Source organism: Trichosurus vulpecula, chromosome 2 (assembly GCF_011100635.1).
Source record: "Trichosurus vulpecula isolate mTriVul1 chromosome 2, mTriVul1.pri, whole genome shotgun sequence".
Lineage (NCBI taxonomy): Eukaryota > Metazoa > Chordata > Mammalia > Diprotodontia > Phalangeridae > Trichosurus > Trichosurus vulpecula.
The window spans coordinates 569,611-589,014 of NC_050574.1; the positions used below are offsets into that span (position 1 = coordinate 569,611).

Sequence of the window (19,404 nt, forward strand, 5' to 3'; positions counted from 1 at the left end):
ACCCTCCCCATGTGTGAAGGGACCACTATCTCCTGGAGTTCTCTCCTTCCCCTGTCACCTGGTTAGGCCAGTTTGTTTTTTTTTCACCCAGAGTGGTGACAAAACCATACTGAGGACCTGACTTACTAGGCAAAGGTTCCATGTTGCTCCCTTCAAACAGTATTCTGAGGGACTCTGGATACATAGGTGTAGCTGCCTGGGAAACTAAAGGCATAAAAGTCTACCCTTGTTAAAACAGGGCCCTTCAGACCTGACAGATTTCCCCAAATAGCACATTGCCACACCTGGCTCTGCTGACCACATGGGCTCCCACATGGAGGTGAGGGGACCCTTCTCTGCTCTTATGCTCTACTTGAATAAATGTCCTTTTGCTTGTTGAAGGACCTAGGGGTGTCTGATTTCTGCTTAACTTCTAAACTGAGTATTGGCTTCAGTCACTTCCATCCATTATTTCCTTCCCAAGTCACTGTAGGACCTGCTTCAGGCTACAGGACACTCAGATTTTCCAAGAAGCTGTCTGAGGTACCTTGACACACTAACTTGATTCTGTCAGTCCTCCCTTTTCTCCTTGTTGCTCTCATGGTTTCTGCCAGTACATGGAACACTCTGCACAGGGTAGACAAAATTATCCCACCAGGAAGCCAATCTGTACAGTAAGATGGTATGTGGTGAAGCTAGTCTTGGTGCCCAGGACCAACAGAGGCAAGTTTGAGAGTCCCAGGAGCCTCTTCTAAACAGTAGAGAAGCTGTCCATCATTCCATCACTGTGCCTGGGTAGGTCTTGGGAACCCAGGAGCAGCAGGATGGCCCCAGAGCAGTCTGTACAAGAAATCTTGGGCTTGTATACCTAGGGCCTTTCTAAATGTTCATTGACTTGACCTGAGTACTGGTGAAGGGGAGGGCTGCAGAGGGAACTGGGAAGGCTTGTGTGAGCTGTGGCAGGAGGACATGAGCAGCACCAGGAGTACAGTTTGTGCTATGATGACTGCAGGGCAAAGGTCAAGAGCTGGGGGAGCCTTAAGGATTCTGCTCCAGGTTGGCCCAGACAAAACTCAAAGTGAAGTGTTTCCTGGGCCTTCAGTCACTAGAAGGGAGAGCTTGTCCACAAGAAAGAGAGAGGAGAGGGAGGAGCTGCATGTAGGGGGTGGGGGTGCTGGCAGGCATTAAGAGAGCAAAGACAGGACCCCTGGGTAATAGAGACTAAGGAATGAAAGGGTCACCCTTGTCAGTTGGAATGAAGGGGAAGTTAAAACCAAATGGGAGAGGAAGTGGTAGGTGGTAAAGTAGATATGGGTGGGGGCAGTGGGGGAGGAGTGTTACTGATACATGAGTGCCAGTAAGCTTAAAACACCGAAGATGGGAGCAGGTCAGTGTTGTTACTACTAGAATCAGTCTCCTGCCTCTTTTCATAAAGAAATGATTCATAAGGCAGGTATTGCCAGCTTCATGTAACATTCTCTATTAAGTCTATGGAAATGGCTGGATTGCCGATGTTGGTCAAGTCTGTGGATGGACTGCACTCACCTGGGCTGGGACTCGGCTGCTCCCAGGGGCCATTCCCTATGAATCCAGGCTCCCTGTGTAGGTAGCAAAGGAACCAAAGTGAACCCATCTTGTAAAGTTCCTCCATCTTACCCCTGGAGGTTATCTACCCCAGGGACCTGCTCCCCCACCCTCTATGGCCCCACAAATGGAGCAGCAGCAAAAGCTCTTCCTCACAAATATCTCAACTAAAAATGGAATGTCCCGATTCCAAGCCTTCCTGATAACCAGGAGACAGCCTGGAGCTACTTGAAAGGTCCTTCCCTTCTTTCCCTCTGCACACAAAAGCCCATCAGCCCCACCTGTAACCTTAATCCCAGGCTGACTTGCCTTGCTGCTCATACTCTGGGGGATTGGTATTTGTTTCCCCTTATAATTTTCTAATTTCCCTCCAGCTTTGGTGGCTGGATTTGACCCAATCCCTGCTTGGGCCAGGCCTTGGTCCTCTGCAGACTGAGCTGGGGGAGGAAGAAGGATCCCAGACAGAGAGGGCTCTTTTCCCCTGTCCTCCTTGACAGGAGGCTGTCCTACAGGGATTTACTGAGAGTGAGGTGCCATAGAAGTTAGAAAGACCCAGGCCCTGCCCTCAGGGGAATGACTGCAACCTGTAGAGAGGGAGGCAACAAGGGAGGTCAGGCTTGGAAATGAGGAGGGTCTGAACAGCAAGACTACTTCCCTCCCTCTCTTACTCTTCTTCTGTTCCCCTCCCCTCCCCATCCCCTACAGAGCCCCAAGAGGCAGAGGGGAATGTTAGGATCCCAGATGGGATGAGACCCATCAGACCTTCAATGACCCTTGTGCCAGAGCTCTCCCTTCAACTGGTCCTGGGCCCTCCCTGCATCCCCTCCCCTCAATTAACATACACATCTAAACAATACACTGAGTGCTAGATCTAGGAGGGAGGGAAACTACAGGATGGGGAGGGATCTGGAATGGAGTCACTAGGGAATGACCAGGGAAGCCTGAGACTGGGAGGCAAAACCCACTCTATGATTCAGCACCCTGGAAGGGGATTTGAGAGCTCTGAAAGAAGTGGGAGCAGGAGGCCTGGGGAAGGGGAGCAGGGGTAAGGTCTGGGAGGCAAGACAGTCTAACATAGGTCTTGACAGGGAGGTCAGGGACACTTGAGTGAAAGTATTCCAGCCTGGAAGGCAAGGATGACTGTGTCTTCAGGTCTAACTAGGAGCTGAGAAGGGCCTCCTGGGACCCTCTGGTACAGGTTGAGCTTGTGAGGAAGTTGATTCACTGAGGACCCCCTATTCCATTCCCATCAGTTTATATCAATATGATGTGATTCTGTATGTGGTGATGAGAAATTCTCAATATTTGGCCCCAGAGCTGTGAGCTCCACATTGTCAGTTCACTTGCCTAACCATAGGAGGTTAACTAGAGACCCTCTGCCCTTGTTTTTACTTGCCATGGTGACCAAGCCCAGTGTGGTGGGGGTGACTCAACTACATGGAAAATCCCCCAACTTACTTTTGTGCCTCTGGACCACTGTCTCTTGTCCAACAGTGTGTTGGTAAGAAAAATGGGCTCCTTAGCACTTAGTGCTAAGCCGCAGGGCCCAAATCCCTATTAGGTGTAAAACCTTAGTGGGTGTGGATTGGCAACTAAGGTGAGGCCCAAGGTAGGGCTAACTCCAGGGAGGGCCTAGTTTACATGTCTGGGAGAGCAGAGGCTCTTAGACCACATGGGTTTAAGTCTCCCTCTTTGTGACGATTCTAGGTCACTGTGGGTGAGTCGCATGTGTGACTCACCCCTGATGCTGAAAAAGATATAAAAACCAGGGGTTGGCTGTCTTTTTTTTTTTTGAGCTCCTCCCTATAGCAGTGGTGGCGCATGACTCTGGGCCAGCCCTTGTTCTGAGCTCCTGGTCTGAACCTAGATGTTGGTAACTATGAATCTGTATTTGGTCTGTCTGTTGGTGCTTGTAATTTGTTTGTATTTGTTCTGAAGTTCAGGGTGCTGGTCTCTTCCCCTGAAGTAAGTGAATGATATTTGTATGCTGAATTAAAGTAAGCTTGTCAACCCCTTTAACCTTGCTTTCCTTATTAAAGCAGATCAAAAGAACCTGTGCTGTTGGCAGCTTTCCAGGTGCTGGCTGTGGGTGGATCTTACACCCCCACAGAAGCTGCTAGCCGGATTGTTGAAACAAACAGGAGCAGGTGACCACCTTCTGACCATTTAGTCAGTGGAGATGCCCCATGCTTCACCCAACCTGTGACACCCCCTCTGATCTGCTCTCAAGGGCAAGACCTGTTAACCAATGAGATTCTGCATTTGGCCCTGCCTCTTTGGCATATTAGCGTAAGAATAAGCCATGTATTAATCCATACTTTACATAAGTCACATAGGAATATAGTTTCTAATAGAATGGCCTTATAATAGGACTCAAACTCTAATGTTATTTCATTACTTCCTTACCAGCTGTGGAGCTCACATGCACAACCACAAAAAAAGGCCGACAAAGATATCTCCATGTTGTTTTGCTCAAATTCCATGAGGAAACCAGGCCTGGGAGGTGGCATGGTATGGAAAGTCCCTCCACCCCAGATGTTCTTGGTGGGTATGTATAGGTCCTGCCTAAGCTAAGACCGTCCAGCATGTGACCACCTGGTCAGCGAGGATATTTCCTGCTTTGCCCAACCTATGATCCTACTGATATATTCTTTTGTTTGTTTTAGCCTATGTGTCAAGTCGACCAATGGAATTATTCTGTATTTGGTATAGCTACTCAAGAATTTCTAGATCAGGGGTAGGGAACCTGGGGCCCTAAGGCTGCATGTGACATTCCAGGTCCTTAAGTGTGGCTTTCTGACTGAATCCAATTTTTACAGAACAATTTGGATTCGTCAAAAGACTGCACATAAGGACCTAGAAGGCCACAGGTTCCTCCCCCCTGGTCAAGATACCTAGCCCTATAATGATTGGGCCCTGGAAGCTGGGGGTGTCTTGGATCGTGACGAAGATGTGAGGTCCACTTCACAATAAAGTGCCAATGGCTCAGAGCTCTGCCTCAGTCTCTCTTATTCTAGATAGGATAATTTTAATCCCCACATTTTGAATCCCTCAAGGGAGTCAAATGACTGAGATTAGATAGGGAATCAGACCAAGAGCCTAGGATTCAGATAAGGGGGATCAGGAAAGATCTTTGGTTCCTGCATCCAAGGGGGACGTCTGGGGGCAGGAAGCTAGGACTTGGGGATCCTTAAAGGTGGCTGGTTCTCAAGGCAAGAGAAATGAATCTCTAACCAGCAGGTGGAGGCAGCGAGAAAGGACACCTGGGTCCTGATAGGAAGGCTGAAACAGGACTCCTGGATCTCTATGGGCAAAGTCTAAAGTTTGGGTAAGTGTGACCCAATGAGAAATCTCAGGAGGGTCAGCCAAGATGTTTAGGAAGTGCTGGAATTCTGGAAAAGTTTTAGGGGTGGGGAGCTAGTCCAGTAGCCAGGCCTGGGAGGCTTGCTTCTGCCAGACCTGGAGAATGAGACCTAATGGCAAGGACAGCCAGCAAAAGCCAGGATGTGTGTGAGGGCCCTGGCTCACACCTACCTGGGACCTGCATGCATAGAGCAGGCTTCCAGAAGGCAGAACAATCTCAGGTCCAAAGGAAAGCAGAGCGATCTCAGGTCCCAGGGAAGGCAGAGCGATCTCAGGCCCAGGGGAAGGCAGAGCTGTCTCACCTCAAAGGCTTCCTGGTCCCGCCAACACACTCTGAATGGGCCCTCTCCTCCAATCACACCCAGAGCCACCGGGATTCAAGGATCCTGACTGCCTCTCCTCTCAAGCCCATCCCTCCATCACGTGGAAAGCCTTCTCCACTGCAATGATCCCCTCTTCTCCCCAAACTCCTCCCAGGCCTCCAAACTCCACCCCAGCGCTCCAACTCCACCTGGGCAACCATCCAACCGGGCTGGACATCTCTGGGAGCTCCTCCTCTTCAGTGTCTCCACCCCCTCCCTTCCTCCCTCCCTTCCAGAATCACCCTCTCCTACTTCCAAGCAGAAACATAGCCTTGATAAAACTGCAGCACCAGACTAGCTGAAAGTGATGGCCCCTATGCTTTAAGGAGCCGGCAGCAAACTGCTCTGGTGAAAATTAGGATGCTACATACCGTTTGTACCTGTAAATCCAGATGGGATCCGACTGAGTCTGTCCCACTCAGATGTGTTCTCCCTGTGTAATTGTGGTGTTTGACCAGACCTTAGGGCGAAATACACTTAAAATTCAGCATTAAGGCGAATGATGAGGAACTATAAGAATTAGAATTGAAGCTCATTGGATCAGCATTACTCTTGTCTACTCTGAATGCTATCAGTCTAGAGGACAACAGCCTTGTGGCCTTCTGTTTCCTTGGGTGGGGCCTTCTGACTGAGTCTTACAGAATAAACTCTTTGATTAAGGACAATTGTTCTGTGAAGTTTGGATTCAGTGAAAGGGCTGCACTTGAGGACCTAAGGCTGAGCAGGTTCCCCACCCTGCATCGAACTGAACTGATGCCATTTGGCAACTTTGTTTCATGTTTAAATCTGTAACTTTGTTTATGTTATTATCAAGCTTCTAATTTTGGAATGTTTGGGTAACCATTGTGTAAAATGCTGCTATTTGAAGAATAATTTCTAGATGGTGATACAATTGTTTCCTTAGAAATGTAACTCCTCTCCTGATCTGGATGCTATGAAAGTATGAATTAAGGTGGGAGAGAGTGTGGCTACAATGTTCAAAAAGAGTTACATTGACTTGAGTCTCTCTTGCTTTAAAATGAATCATTAGAATAACTTAGCCTTTGAGAAAAGTTCAAAGTACCTTATAAATTCTCCTTTTCTCTGAAGTTCTTACCAAGTCAGTGCCTTGGGACTTTCTCTCTAGGCAAGGTCACCAAATGTTATCAGCCCTGGGGAAGCCTTCAGGAAGCCCTGAAAGAAGGCTGGCCAATTTGAAATGATGAGGTGCTGTACTAACTGAGAATATACCCCCTGAAGTGGAGGTGGAGTGGAGGCACAGGCCCAGTGGAAAGGGCAGAAGCCAGAAGGAAGCCAGGAGCCCTGTGGGGACTCAGACCTGCCTGGGCCCTGCACCCACACAGCTGGCTTCCAGAAGGGAGAATGATCTTAGCTTTAGGCAAAAGGCTTTACCCATTTTGTTCTAGGTTTGTTTCTAACAGAGAAGTGTTTTTTAACTGACAGATTGTCTGACCCAGAGGTTCCCAAACTTATTTGGCTTAATGCCTCCTTTTAAAAAAAATTATTCAGCACCCCCTCCCCGAAATTGACATTCTTTAACCCTTTAACTTTTTTTTTTTGGAAATTTGTGTTAAGATTTAGGTTCTTTTATTATGCCTTTTTTTAAAGATTAAGAAACTGAGGCAAATAGAGGTCCCCTGACATGGCTAGAGTCATAGGACTAAAGTTTCTGAAGTGGCGTTGAAACTCAAGTCTTCCAGGGTAACGCTGAGGCCCAGCATTCTATCCACTGTACCACCAGCATATTGTGAATTTTAACGATATTGTGAAAATGCTCAAGCATGTATGAGGTAGAAAATGTGAGAATTAGACAAGCTCTTGCTGAGAGATGGAAATTCATTCTGTTTTTAGCTCCCTAAACAGTCAAAAAAATGAATTGCTATTTAGTATATAAAAGAATGCTTTTTCTACTGGCTCATGACAAGTAGTGTATTAAATGATAAATGTACTTGAAGGTCAATTGCACAGATAACTTTTTTGTGGGTTTTTTTAGGGGTGGTTCCAAGGCAATCAGGGTAATGTGTCTTGCCCTGAGTCACACAGCTAGTAAGTGTCAAGTGTGTGAGGCTGAATTTGAACTCAGATCCTCCTGACTCCAGAGCCAGTGCTCTATCCACTATGCCACTCAGCTGCCCCCAGATTACTTTTTTTAAAAACAAAGTTTTTGTTTGTATCCTCTTTTGTAAGGATAGCATTTCTTTGGATATAAGTCTTTTTTCTACCACTGGAAAACCAGCTACACTCATTGAAACTGAGTGACTAATCTGCATTGTCAACCAGTTCCTCTGAGAAGCAAAAATGGAGATGAATAATGACATAAGTGGAGGCAAGATTCAAACCAGAACACAACTTGAGCATTTCAACCAGGAGCACAGTGATAGTAATTAAGGTGGAACTTTTTGCTTTTCTTCTCTTAAAGTTCCTTTAATGATTCTGGCCTTTGTCTGAATGGGGCAGATAAAGTGGGATCCATTTTGTCTTGGAGTATTTCTCAGCACTGAGACAATTGGGAGTCATTGATTTGTATATGATGTGATCCTGGGGATGGAGAACTTTCCCAGACCCAGCCTAGGTGAGGTCAGAGCCCTCAGGGCTCCAAACTGGATATAATTGAGGAGAGCTTGGCATTTGATTTTGGGCACACACTCATGGAAGGAGTGTTGAGACTCTGGGCAAGCTGCAAACTGCCCCCAAGCTTTGCAACCCAGATGTTGGCACTGGTAACTATGTATTGTGATTTGAATCAGACAAGGTCTGTCTGTTGATGTTTGTAATTTCTGTTTGTACTTGCCTTGAAGTTCAGGGGGCTGATCTTTTCCCCCTGAACTGTGAATGATATTTGTGTGTTAGACTAAACTGAGATTGTTAACCCCTTAAAGTTACTTTCCTTGGTAAAGCAGCTCAAAGAACCTCTGCTGGCAGCTTTGTGGGTGCTGGTTGTTGGTGGATCTTACACCCCCACAGCAGCTGCTAGCAAGATCGTTGAAACAGGCACTTGAACATGTTGTTGTAGGAAGGTTGTGGGCCTCTACTGTGCATCTGTAGCAGCCATGAGTCCAAAGAGTGTTCTATCTGTGCTGCAAGAATTCAAATGCAAATAACATCTTGTTTTGGTATTTAGGGCTTTGACGAGATGTAAGTCCAAGGAAAGGACTACTCTGCTGCAGTGACAGCCAGTCAGTGAGGGTCTGTGCATGCCTGCCACCATTTGCACATTGTAAGAAATGGGAGGAGGAGTTTTGTTTCCACAGAACTAAAGGTGTGCTTCCCTGCCCTCCCCCACCCCAGCTTTAGCAGAGACCAGGCCTCAAGGTCGGTCAGGTGAGAGGTCAGAGGCTTGTACGCATGTGCATACTTTTTGAGAAGGCAGTCTGGGGAATTAGAGAGGCCAAACCCACTTGAACCTGTTCAAGCTTATCTAGGGTCTGGTCTTGGTCAAGAATCCAGGCCTACTGATTTGCATCATTTGCATATGTTAAAGAGGGAAAGTAGAGGAAGTAAAAGAATATAGTTTAATCCTAAACTAAGACAAGGAAAATCTAATTAACTTCACTTTTGCTTCTGTATCTTATTATCCTATTTATATAAACTGTATAACCTAGGAAAACTATGTAAAAAAACAAAGACTGTAAACTAACCATGACTCTATCAGGAGTGGAGGGAATGGTTACCCCTGCTCCTGCAGCTGTATCAGTGTGAGTGTTCCTGTGAGCACTGCACCTGCTCTCCCAGGGAGCGTAATAAAATGCCTTCCTCTGCCCACTCTGGTCCTGAGTTCTTTGGGTGTGAATGGGCAAATCACATGGGTTTTCCTAAGGCCAAGTGAAGGGAAGCAACAGGCAGTGGAAGCTCTCCAGGCTTACTCCTGGATCTTGTCTTGGGGTGTCCTGTGATCCCACTGCGGTGTTAAGAGGGCTACCACTCTGGATTCCCTTGGGAACCCTGTGGTCTGCACGGCCTTCTTAAGGGAACATCACATGGGACTTCTGGCCCTGTCTCGGGAGCCTTGTGATCTTACTGCCATCCTAAGGAGCCATCACTTGGGTCTTCCTTAGGGTCTGACCCCTAGGAGGCCCTGTGATCCCCACAGATTAAGGGATGGCTACCACTTGGTCTTCCTCTGGGAGTCCTGTGGTCTGTACAGCCTTCCCTAGGGATTATCACAGGGTTCTTCTTCAGGACTTTGGCCCTGCCCAGGAAGTCCAGTGATCCCCAAAACCACGTTTCTCACACACATGAATATCCAACCTTCCTAGAAATTTGGAAACACTTTGATGTCAAGTTGAGGAACTGAAAAAAAAAATATGTTGCCCACAGTCAGGAGCAGTCAGAGTATGTTATCATTGCATGATCCCCAAAAGCCTGACATGCCTGAACATAATGATTTGGAATCACTGCAGAAAGAATCCTATTATGGTTGAAACATACACATGTTTGTTGTGTCAGAGGATAAATATCTTAGGAATAAAATTGGTTGATTATTTACTGCTTAAGGGGATTTTGAAAATTTTTGGTTCAAATCCTTTGGACCACCATCTAGAACTTTCAAAGGATTTGTGAACCCCTAAATGGGACAGGCCTTCAAGAGGACTAATAGTGAAACATGCTATCTACTTCCTTACAGTGGGATGACAGAGTCAAATCTGTGTATGAGATACATGTTTTCAGACATGGGAAATGCCATACATCTTTAAAATTGTGTTCACTACAAAGATTTATTTTTAGTACAAACAGCTATATGAAATACAGAATAATTCCATTGGTTGACATATGACACGTAGGCTAAAATAAGCAAAGCAATATATCAGCAGGGTCACAGGTTTGGCAAAGCAGGAAATATCCTCGCTGACCAGGTGGTCACAAGGTGGATGGACTTCTTAGGTTAGGCGGGAGCTACACATAAGCTCCCAGAACATATGGGGGAGGGGGGTGGTACGGGATGATTTTCCATACTATGCCACCTCCCAGGCTTGGTTTAATCATGGAATTTGAGCAAAACAGGATGGAATATCTTTGTCACCATTCTTGTGGTTGGGCATGTGTTGTAACAATCTTGCTAGCAGCTGCGGTGGGAGTGTAAGACCCACCAACAACCAGCACCCAGAAAGCTGCCAACAGAGGTTCTTTGATCTGCTTTTCTAAGGAAAGCAACTTTCAGGGGTTAACAGTCTCAGTTTAGTCTAACACACAAATATCATTCACAGTTCAGGGGGAAAAGATCAGCCCCCTGAACTTCAAGGCAAACACTGTGATACTTGGAATTAAGATCGTAGTTTAGAGCTATAATAAAGAACCCTGTTTTAGGACAGTTGTTGACCCCTCCCTGCATTACAGCACACATCCGTGTACCAAGAAGAGAATGCCTTGCCACACATTCATGTAATCCCCCAAGGGACCCCCACCCTCTTGCTTCAACCTGAATTAGCACAAGATCCTGTCTCAAGACTATGGCCTAAGGAACAAGGAACTGACCCACACCCAAAAGTGAACAAATAAGTCCTGTTATAGGTATGTCCCTCAAGGCCCCTGCCCCCAAACAGTAAAATAATAAGGCAACATGAATGCAGTTAGGCCTCAAGGGGCCCCTCGAGGCCTATTCCTGTCAGCTAAAAAGGATAAGGTCATGCAAAGACAGACATTTGCTAACATCCCTGTTCCTTGTGCCCAAACCTTGTGCAATGACCCATACAGTTAAGGGAAATATCTAACCACTGAACCTTGGCTTCTGTACTCTTTTGCTTGCTCAACCATTAATAGTTCAGTATAAAAGTCTCCCTCTGAGCTCTGTTCAGGGCCACTCTGATTTGGGTTGCTGGTGCCCCGAACAGCTACTGGGTAATAAATTCTCCAATTAAAACTTATACTCTGTGACATGTCTTGCTCGCTGTGCGGTTTGGTATAACAATACAAACAGAAATTACAAACATCAACAGACAGACCTTGTATGATTCAAATCACAATACATAGTTACCAGTGCCAACATCTGGGTTGCAAAGCTTGGGGGCAATTTGCAGCTTGCCCAGAGTCTCAACACTCCTTCTGAAGAGGTTTAGGGTTGAGGGGTGCTCAACACCCAAAAGTACCAACACGCCGGGTCCTGCCAAAAGAACTCGATTAAAGGCTTCTTAGCCAAGGGAAAAGACAAAGTTTATTAAGGGTTTGCCATAATTGGATGTCTTAAGAAATCCCACCCTTTGTGACACCTGTTTTCACAAGCAGGCCAGATTCAACCTACTGAGCTAGATTGAATCTGAGCACCTTCAAGGAGGCAAGATGGAGATTATATACACAAAGACTGTGGGAGGGATTGAGGGGTGGTCTGGGGTGACTAGAGGAGGGGTTTAGGGAGGGACTTCAGGAGGAGTCTAAGGAGGAGCTTGATGGGACTGAGATGAGGTCAGACTCCAGGGTAGGAAATAGCTGAAGGCTGCATGGAGATGACAGACAATAGGGGGCTAGGGTAACAGAGTACAATATAGATATTTTGATCAGGATTAAGGGTGAGAAACAGCTGGACAATGAGGGCTAGGCTAGGCAGAGACTTGGCCCCAATGATAATGCAAGGCCCATGGCCTTAGGGGAAGGCCAGATCCAGTTGGAAGAATCAAGGAGAGTTCAAGGGGGCTCCCAGAGACTGTATTCCAGGTTCAAGGGGGTTCCCAGAGATTGTGCCCTCATCACTCCTAATGACCCTCCCTAAACCCCTCCTCTAGTCACCCCAGACTACTTGACCACCCCTCAATCCCTCCCACAATCTTTCTGTATATAAGTCTCTTCTTGCCTCCATGAAGGGCTCAGATTCAATTTAGTTTAGTAGATTGAATCTGGCCCTGCTTTTGAAAACAAGCCTCACAAATAAGACTACCCATTATGGAAAATCTTTAATAAACTTTGTTTTTACTTGGCTGAGAAGGCTTGAGTCAAATTCATTCAGCAAGCCTGGCGTGTCGGTATTTTGCAGTCTTGAGCACCCCTAAAAACATATAGTTCCCTGCCCTCATCATTTTCTTTAACCTCACCACTATTATAAGACCCTTCTATTAGAATTCATTTTCCTATGTAACTTATACAAAGTATGGATTAATACATGGCTTATTCTTATGCTTATATGAAAAGAGGCATGACCAAATACAGAATCGCATTGGTTAACAAACCTTGCTCTTGAGGGCCAAAAATGACATATTGGCAGGGGAGAGGGGGTGTCACAGGTTGGGTGAGGCATGCGGCATCTCCATTGACTAAGTGGTCACAAGAAGGTCACCTGCTTCTGTTGCACAAGAGACACTGGCCCAGGGGCACAAAACTAAGTTGGGGGATTTTCTATTGTGAGTATTGGTTGCTGCTTGAATCCGCATGATTGAGTCCCCATTTCAAGTGAATTTGAGGCATTCTCTTACTTTCTCCATTCCAAGAGCTGACAATATCAACTCCAGTTAAGGAAGGAGTCCCGTTCTGAATCAGGGCTGGGGTCTGCTGGCTCTAAGTTGTCATTTCAATGATTCCAGATATGATTTGATAATGTTCATGTGTGGTACGGATTTACAAATCCAAGAATTAAAAACAGGCATCTCAAGGTGAAAGTAGAAAGGAAAATTTATTATGATCCCGCAGGAAAGGGCAACTCCAGGAACCAAAAGGACTGAGGCTCCTCTCAGCGTCAGAGCGTGCCGGACACAGAGAATTGGAGTGTTTATATAGGTCCCTAACCGCAGTTCCTCCTCCCAACCTCCTTCCTCTCAGCTTGCAGACATAAGCTTTGAGGGTACAATCTGGACATGATAAATCTACCCAGTGACAATGGCAAAGAACAAATAGTATGGTTATTTTTGACAAGCAGGTGATGGACATAACCTTCCCACCATTCTTATCCCATTCTCCAATCAATCTGAAGTGATAAATCTATCTTAATGACAATGACAATGAACAAATGGTTTGGTTATCTGTGACAGGCAGAAGCCAGTTGTTGGTTACCTCATCTTCACATCTGTGGCAGACTTGCCTTTCCCATCACCCTTGCTTCTGTAACAGATGCCTCCCATCACTATTACATCTGTGACAGATATCCCCAGCACCCTTACACCTTGTCTCCCATCATTCTTATATCTAACTGGTCTTGCACATCTACATTGCACCTGGCTTTTCCGGCTTTTCATTCATTCTTCTCCCAAGCCAAGGGTCTCTTATCCTGGGGTCAATGCACAGGAGGTGAGCATCCTGTGTCCTATCCTTACTTTCAGAGGATTTTATAGTTGCTGACTTATTCACCTCAACCCTTCTTTCTTTCAGGCCTCTCGCCATTAGGTAAATACACAGGATGTGAGCATCCTGTGTCCTATTCTTAACCTCAGGGGCCTTACAGTCACTAGCTTGGCTTATGGAAAGGAAAACATCTAAGTAGAGAAATGGCTTTACAGAAAGGAAAATATCTAAGTAGAGAAATGGGACTCACTATCCTACCTATTTCTCTTTATTTAATTTGTCCTCTTTCATGAGAGGTCTTCACTCGTTCTACATAAACCTTCCTCTTTCATTTGTTCATTGAAGACCTCTCACACCAGTCTTGATATATTTTCTCCTAGAGTCTAATTAGCCTATTGAGGATATAAATTGGGGTTTTACACCCCCAGCTCCCATCTTGAGCCCAAGTAGCTGGTCTATAAGTTTGAATGATCCTTTCTGGGGGTCACTCATTACCCCTTTAAGTAAATATGGGAAGGATTGATTGACACATTGACAAATCAAAGGGGCAGTCCGCTTTATAAGTACAGATACAGAGACCCAAAAGAAAATAACAATGCGATTGTCCCTTTAAGATTCAAAAAGTCTTTTCCTATGCAGCTCTCTGGCATCCTCAATGAAGTCCTCTGGCCCTTGGTATTTTTTCCACCCATCTCCAGCACAGCATCCTGTCAACATCTTCTTCTTCTTCTTCTTGTCTTCTTGTAGGAACCAGCTTTCTTTCCATTCTCCTACAAAAGTTACCTCAACACAATTTCGAGTTATCATTCCTATAACCTTTTAGTCGTGCCATGCTTCCTTGATGGCATTTACAAAATAAACCACAAGCCATTCTTTTAACATAATTAATTGCAACAAAATTTTAGACAAGCTTGATGTTATCCAAATAATATTCTCACAGGCACTTGACCTACTCCATCTTTCTTCCAAGAATTAAAAGACCTAACTTATACAAGACCTTATACAAGGCCCTTATAAACTACCCTTAACTTACATAGGATCATGCACAGGAACACCAGTCCCAGTCTTATAGTAACCTAAGATGTTCCTTAATCAATTATTTTAATAGATCTGTTACTGTACTTACAAAACCTTCTGATTATAGAAATTTGCCACCAAGAAATTAGGAACTTAGAGTCTAGTTTCCTGTCAACTCCAGGTAGAAGTTATGTCAAACTGCAAGCTGTGTTGAGCCAGGCTCAAAGTCTGCCAAGCTTCAGCTATGGGATCAGGTCAAGAGGGTCCCACCTCAGCACAGGCTGAATAGTTGCCCTCTTAACTTTACCATGAAATCATACCTGCAGTTCACACCCATCCTTCATAGGGCTGCTGCTGCATCATAGATCAGTGGCTCAGACAGCCTTCCTTGATGTTCACACCTAGAGTTAAACTCAGAAAAACAGTCAGTTAACAGTCCCATTAACTCTTTGAATGGCAAACTTCAAAAATCAGTTTGATAGGATTATAATCTCACATTGCTTAAGAAACATTCTTAAAGTGAGCCTTAAGTAGCTTGCATGCATTTTCTCCCTTGTTCATAAAATCTTCCCACTGAGATCATAAGTTATTGTTGTAACACATTCGCATCAGTTTCCCAGACTCTTCTATTCTCCTTTAACTATGCCTGATCTGAAAGAATGAAATATTCTTCAAGAACTGAACCATATAAATGTAATAGGTTCAAATATTAGCTTTATGTTTTGGACCGTGGAATGAATTCAAATTCAAACAGCCACATTTAACTTTTCCCATCCATGCAAAAATATTCTACAACTTATCTCTCTTAAAGAGACTTACACATTGAAATTCTTTTCCCCCCAAACTGGAAATGCCTCTGATTTAATTACAGTAATTAATTAATTACACAATTTGTCTTAATACCCAGTTGTTCTTACATGACCTTAAAACATTTAAGGGCCTCATTCCACATAGATACAGAGTAACTTTAAATCCCAGCCTTAATCTATAGGATAATGATTCAACCTTACATTTATATCTTTATTTTACAAACTTCTAAATTATTCCCATTAATATTTAGAAAGAATATTATCTTTCATATGACTATATAAGAGTACCAATTTCCCCAATCATTTGATTATTACCAGATAAATCTTACTTAATATAACTTAGTACAATCACTTAAATTTGGTTTTCCATTTTTGAAACTTCAGAGAATTTCAGTTTATATATATCATCTGCTGTTTTCTATCCCTACCTAAATCTTGTACCTGGTCTGAGAATCTTTTAAAATGAGCTCACCTACCTTTTAAAATTATCAGACAAATACCTCAATAAAGGAGAAATAATCTTGCTTTTGCCATTATCTTATATAATTGTGTGCAAAAATACAAATTTAAGATCTATTTACCAAAGCATAAACCAATCACATACATCTGTATATAATTCTTAGAGGAATCAATCTGATCCTGTTACTTTTCTCAAAATTTTGCTTTCCTATTTAATTAGACATCTATCACATTACATCTTCATCTAATTATTTCCTGCTTTTGTAGGATGTTATCTCTATATAATATTTATTTGGGGACTATAGGTCAAAATTGTAAGCTATTCATTCTTGAATCCCATTATAGTAATTCAGACATATTCCAACATCTATCTATTATCTAATAGATATAGCATTCTACCCAACCCATGCTGCCCTCCCCTGTTTGTTTGTTTGAGGCAGTTGGGGTTAGATATCTTACCCTGGGTCACACAGCTAGTAATTGTCAAATGCCTGAGGTCAGATTTGAGCTCAGGTCCTCCTCCTTCCATGGCTATTCCTCTATCAAGTGGCCCGCCTATCTTCCCACCCCACCCCACCCCATTTGTTTTTAATTTCCCCTTCATTCCAGCTGACTGACAAGGGTGATCCCTTCATTCCTTAATCTCTATTACCCAGGCATCCTGTCTTTGTTCTCTTAATGCCTGCCAGTACCCCCTTCCCCTACATACAGCTCCTCCCCTTCCTCTCTCTTTCTTGTGGCCAAGCTCTCCCTTCTAGTGACTGAAGGCCCAGGAAACCCTTCACCCTGAGTCTTGTCTGGGCAGACCTGGAACAGAGCCCTGAAGGCTCCCCCAGCTCTTGACCTTTTCCCTGTGGTCATCATAGCACAAACTGTACTCCTGGTACTGCTCATGTCCTCCTGCCTCAGCTCACACATGCCTTCCGAGGTCCCTCTGAAGCCCTCCCCTTCACCAGTCCTCAGGTCAAGTCAATGAACATTTCGAAAGGCCCTAGATATACCAGCCCAGGATTTCTTGTACAGACTGCTCTGGGGCCATCCTGCTGCTCCTGGGTTCCCAAGACCTACCCAGGCACAGTGATGGAATGATGGATGGCTTATCTACTGTTTAAAAGAGGCTCCTGGGATGCTCATCCTTGCCTCTGTTGGTCCTGGGAACCAGGGCCAGCTTCAGTACATACCATCTTACTGTACAGATTGGCTTCCTGGTGGGATAATTTGGCCTCCCTGTTCAGAGTGCTCCATGTACTGGCAGAGACTATGAGAGCAACAAGGAGAAAAGGGAGGACTGACAGAATCAAGTTAGTGTGTCAAGGTACCTCAGACAGCTTCTTGGAAAATCTGAGTCTCCCATAGGATGGAGCAGGTCCTAGATTGACCTGGGAAAGGAATAATGGATGGAAGTGACTGGAGGCAATACTGTTTAGATGTTAAGCAGAAATCAGACACCCCTAGGTCAATCAACAAGCAAAAGGAGCTTTATTTAAGTAGAGCATAAAAAGGACATTCAATATGGATACCAGAGCTCTTTAGCTTGAGTAGACAAGGCTCCCCTTACCTCCATATGGGAGCCCATCTGGTGAGCAGAGCCAGCTGTGGCAATGTGCCATTGGGGGAAATCTGTCATGTCTGAAGGGCCCTGTTTACACAAGGGTAGACTTTTATACCATTAGCTTCCCGGGCAGCCACACCTATGTATCCAGAGTCCCTCAGAATACTGCTTGAAGGGAGGCACACTTTGCCCAGTTTGTAAGTCAGGTCCTGGGGACAGCTTTGTCACCTTTCAAGGAACAAAAGCAAAACTGGCCCAACCAGGTGACAGGGGAAGGAGAGAACTCCAGGAGATAGTGGCCCCTGTACACATGGGGAGGGTGCTACCTTTGAAAGCCAGCAGATGAGAGGTTAGTGTAACTTCCAGACTGGCTGAAGGAAGAAGACCAGCATTTATCCTCAACCACCTACTAAGTGCCAGGCACTGAGGTCAGCACCTCACCAGTATCTCACTGACCCTCACCTGGCCCTGGAAGGTGGGTGTCATTTTCCCCATCTTATTTGTACTTATATCATCAGGAATATCTTGGGGAGATATTTTTTTACTTTATTTTTAAAATTCAAATTTTGGTGGTTTGGCTTTTTTATAGCAGAAATTAGCCTTCTCTTTTCCCTCTCTGCCATTCCCCCCACCCCAGCATTGAGAAACCCAGACAACCTAACCACCATTAAGAGAATGTATGTAGTCAGGGTAAACAAAATTTCTCGTTGGTTATATCTAAAGAAAATTAAATCACTTGGCACTGTGAGTATCCCCTGTCTGTCAAGAGGTAGGCAGCATATCATCATGAGTTCTCAGGAACTGATTGGCCATTGCACTGAGCAGAGTTCTACTGTGTATATACACACACATATGAATACACACATTTGTATCAGCCAAGATGTACCTTTCCATCCTCCCACCTGCTCCCTTCCCCACATTGAGAACACAAGAAAAACAAATCTCATTATACACAATGTATAGTCAATCTGAAAAAAAAAATCCACAGTGCCTGTGTCCTAAGGAATATTTCTCCTTCTCTCCCTGAGTCCTTCCCCTCTAGCTGGTAGGCAGCATGTTTCACCATCCTTGGCCCTCTGGAGTCTTGATTGATCACTGTGCTCGTTCCGGTACAATGCAGTCATATCCCATTACAATTATGGACCTTACTTAGGTGTCCATACCCATTCATGGGTAATCTCTCAGATGTGTCCTTTGAATCTCTTATATGGCCTTTGAATTTGTTTTGCTTAGTCCTAATCCCACCCATAATCTATCCTCCCCATGATTCCCCTTCCCCTTTCTCTCCTTTCCCTCCTTTTCACTGGTTAGTAAAACATATTTCTATACCAACTTTGTGCTGTGTGTGTTCTTCCTTCCCTTGACTAGAGGACTAGGATTCAGGCATCAGATGTGCCCACCCACTCCCTCCTTCTTGTTTGTACAGATAGCTACTTGTGCCCCCCCCCCATTATGTGAGAGAATATTTCCTAACCTTCCTTTCCATCCACCCAACTCAGTATATTCCTCTTTCTCTCTTTCTATCTTTTCCTTAAGATCAAGATATACCAGAACCCCTCCTAGGTCTTTGCTGATTTGATTCCCTCTATGGGCCCTGAGAGAGTCAGAGAGGACACATATCACCTCTCCATATTTGAATATAAGTAATTTATCCTTTTTTTTTTTACTCCCATAGGCGAATTCATCCTTCTTTACTTATGTTTCTCTTCACGTGTATTTGAAGTTCAAAAGCTCTCTGCAGTTACTGTCTTTACATCAAGAATGCTTGGAAGTTTCTTTCCTTCCTCCCTCCCTCCCTCCCTTCCTTCCTTCCTTCCTTCCTTCCTTCCTTCCTTCCTTCCTTCCTTCCTTCCTTCTTTCCTTCCTTCCTTCCTTCTTTCCTTTTTCATTTCATTTTTTCATTGTCTTTACCCTTTTCCTCTAATTACCTAGACAGCCACCTTCAAGTTCTTAGACTTTGCTAGAGCTATTCTGGCCCTGTTTGCCTCTTGGATGGGTTGGGTAGGGTCTGTTGGGTCCTGTTCTCTCCCTAGTCTGGATGGGGTGGCTCTCTTTTTATTGCTGAAGTTGCTGAAATTCT

At 44.7% G+C, this 19,404-nt stretch overlaps 1 protein-coding gene across 1 annotated transcript in view; it reads right to left on the reverse strand.

Annotated features, from left to right (window-relative positions):
- The window catches only part of LOC118835899 (zinc finger protein 850-like), a 125,685-nt gene that overhangs the window by 10,469 nt on the left and 95,812 nt on the right, over positions 1-19,404 (reverse strand). The window contains exon 6 of the mRNA XM_036743194.1: positions 17,735-17,760. Coding sequence (XP_036599089.1) covers positions 17,735-17,760 — 26 coding nt within the window. The remainder of the gene's footprint in view (positions 1-17,734; positions 17,761-19,404) is intronic.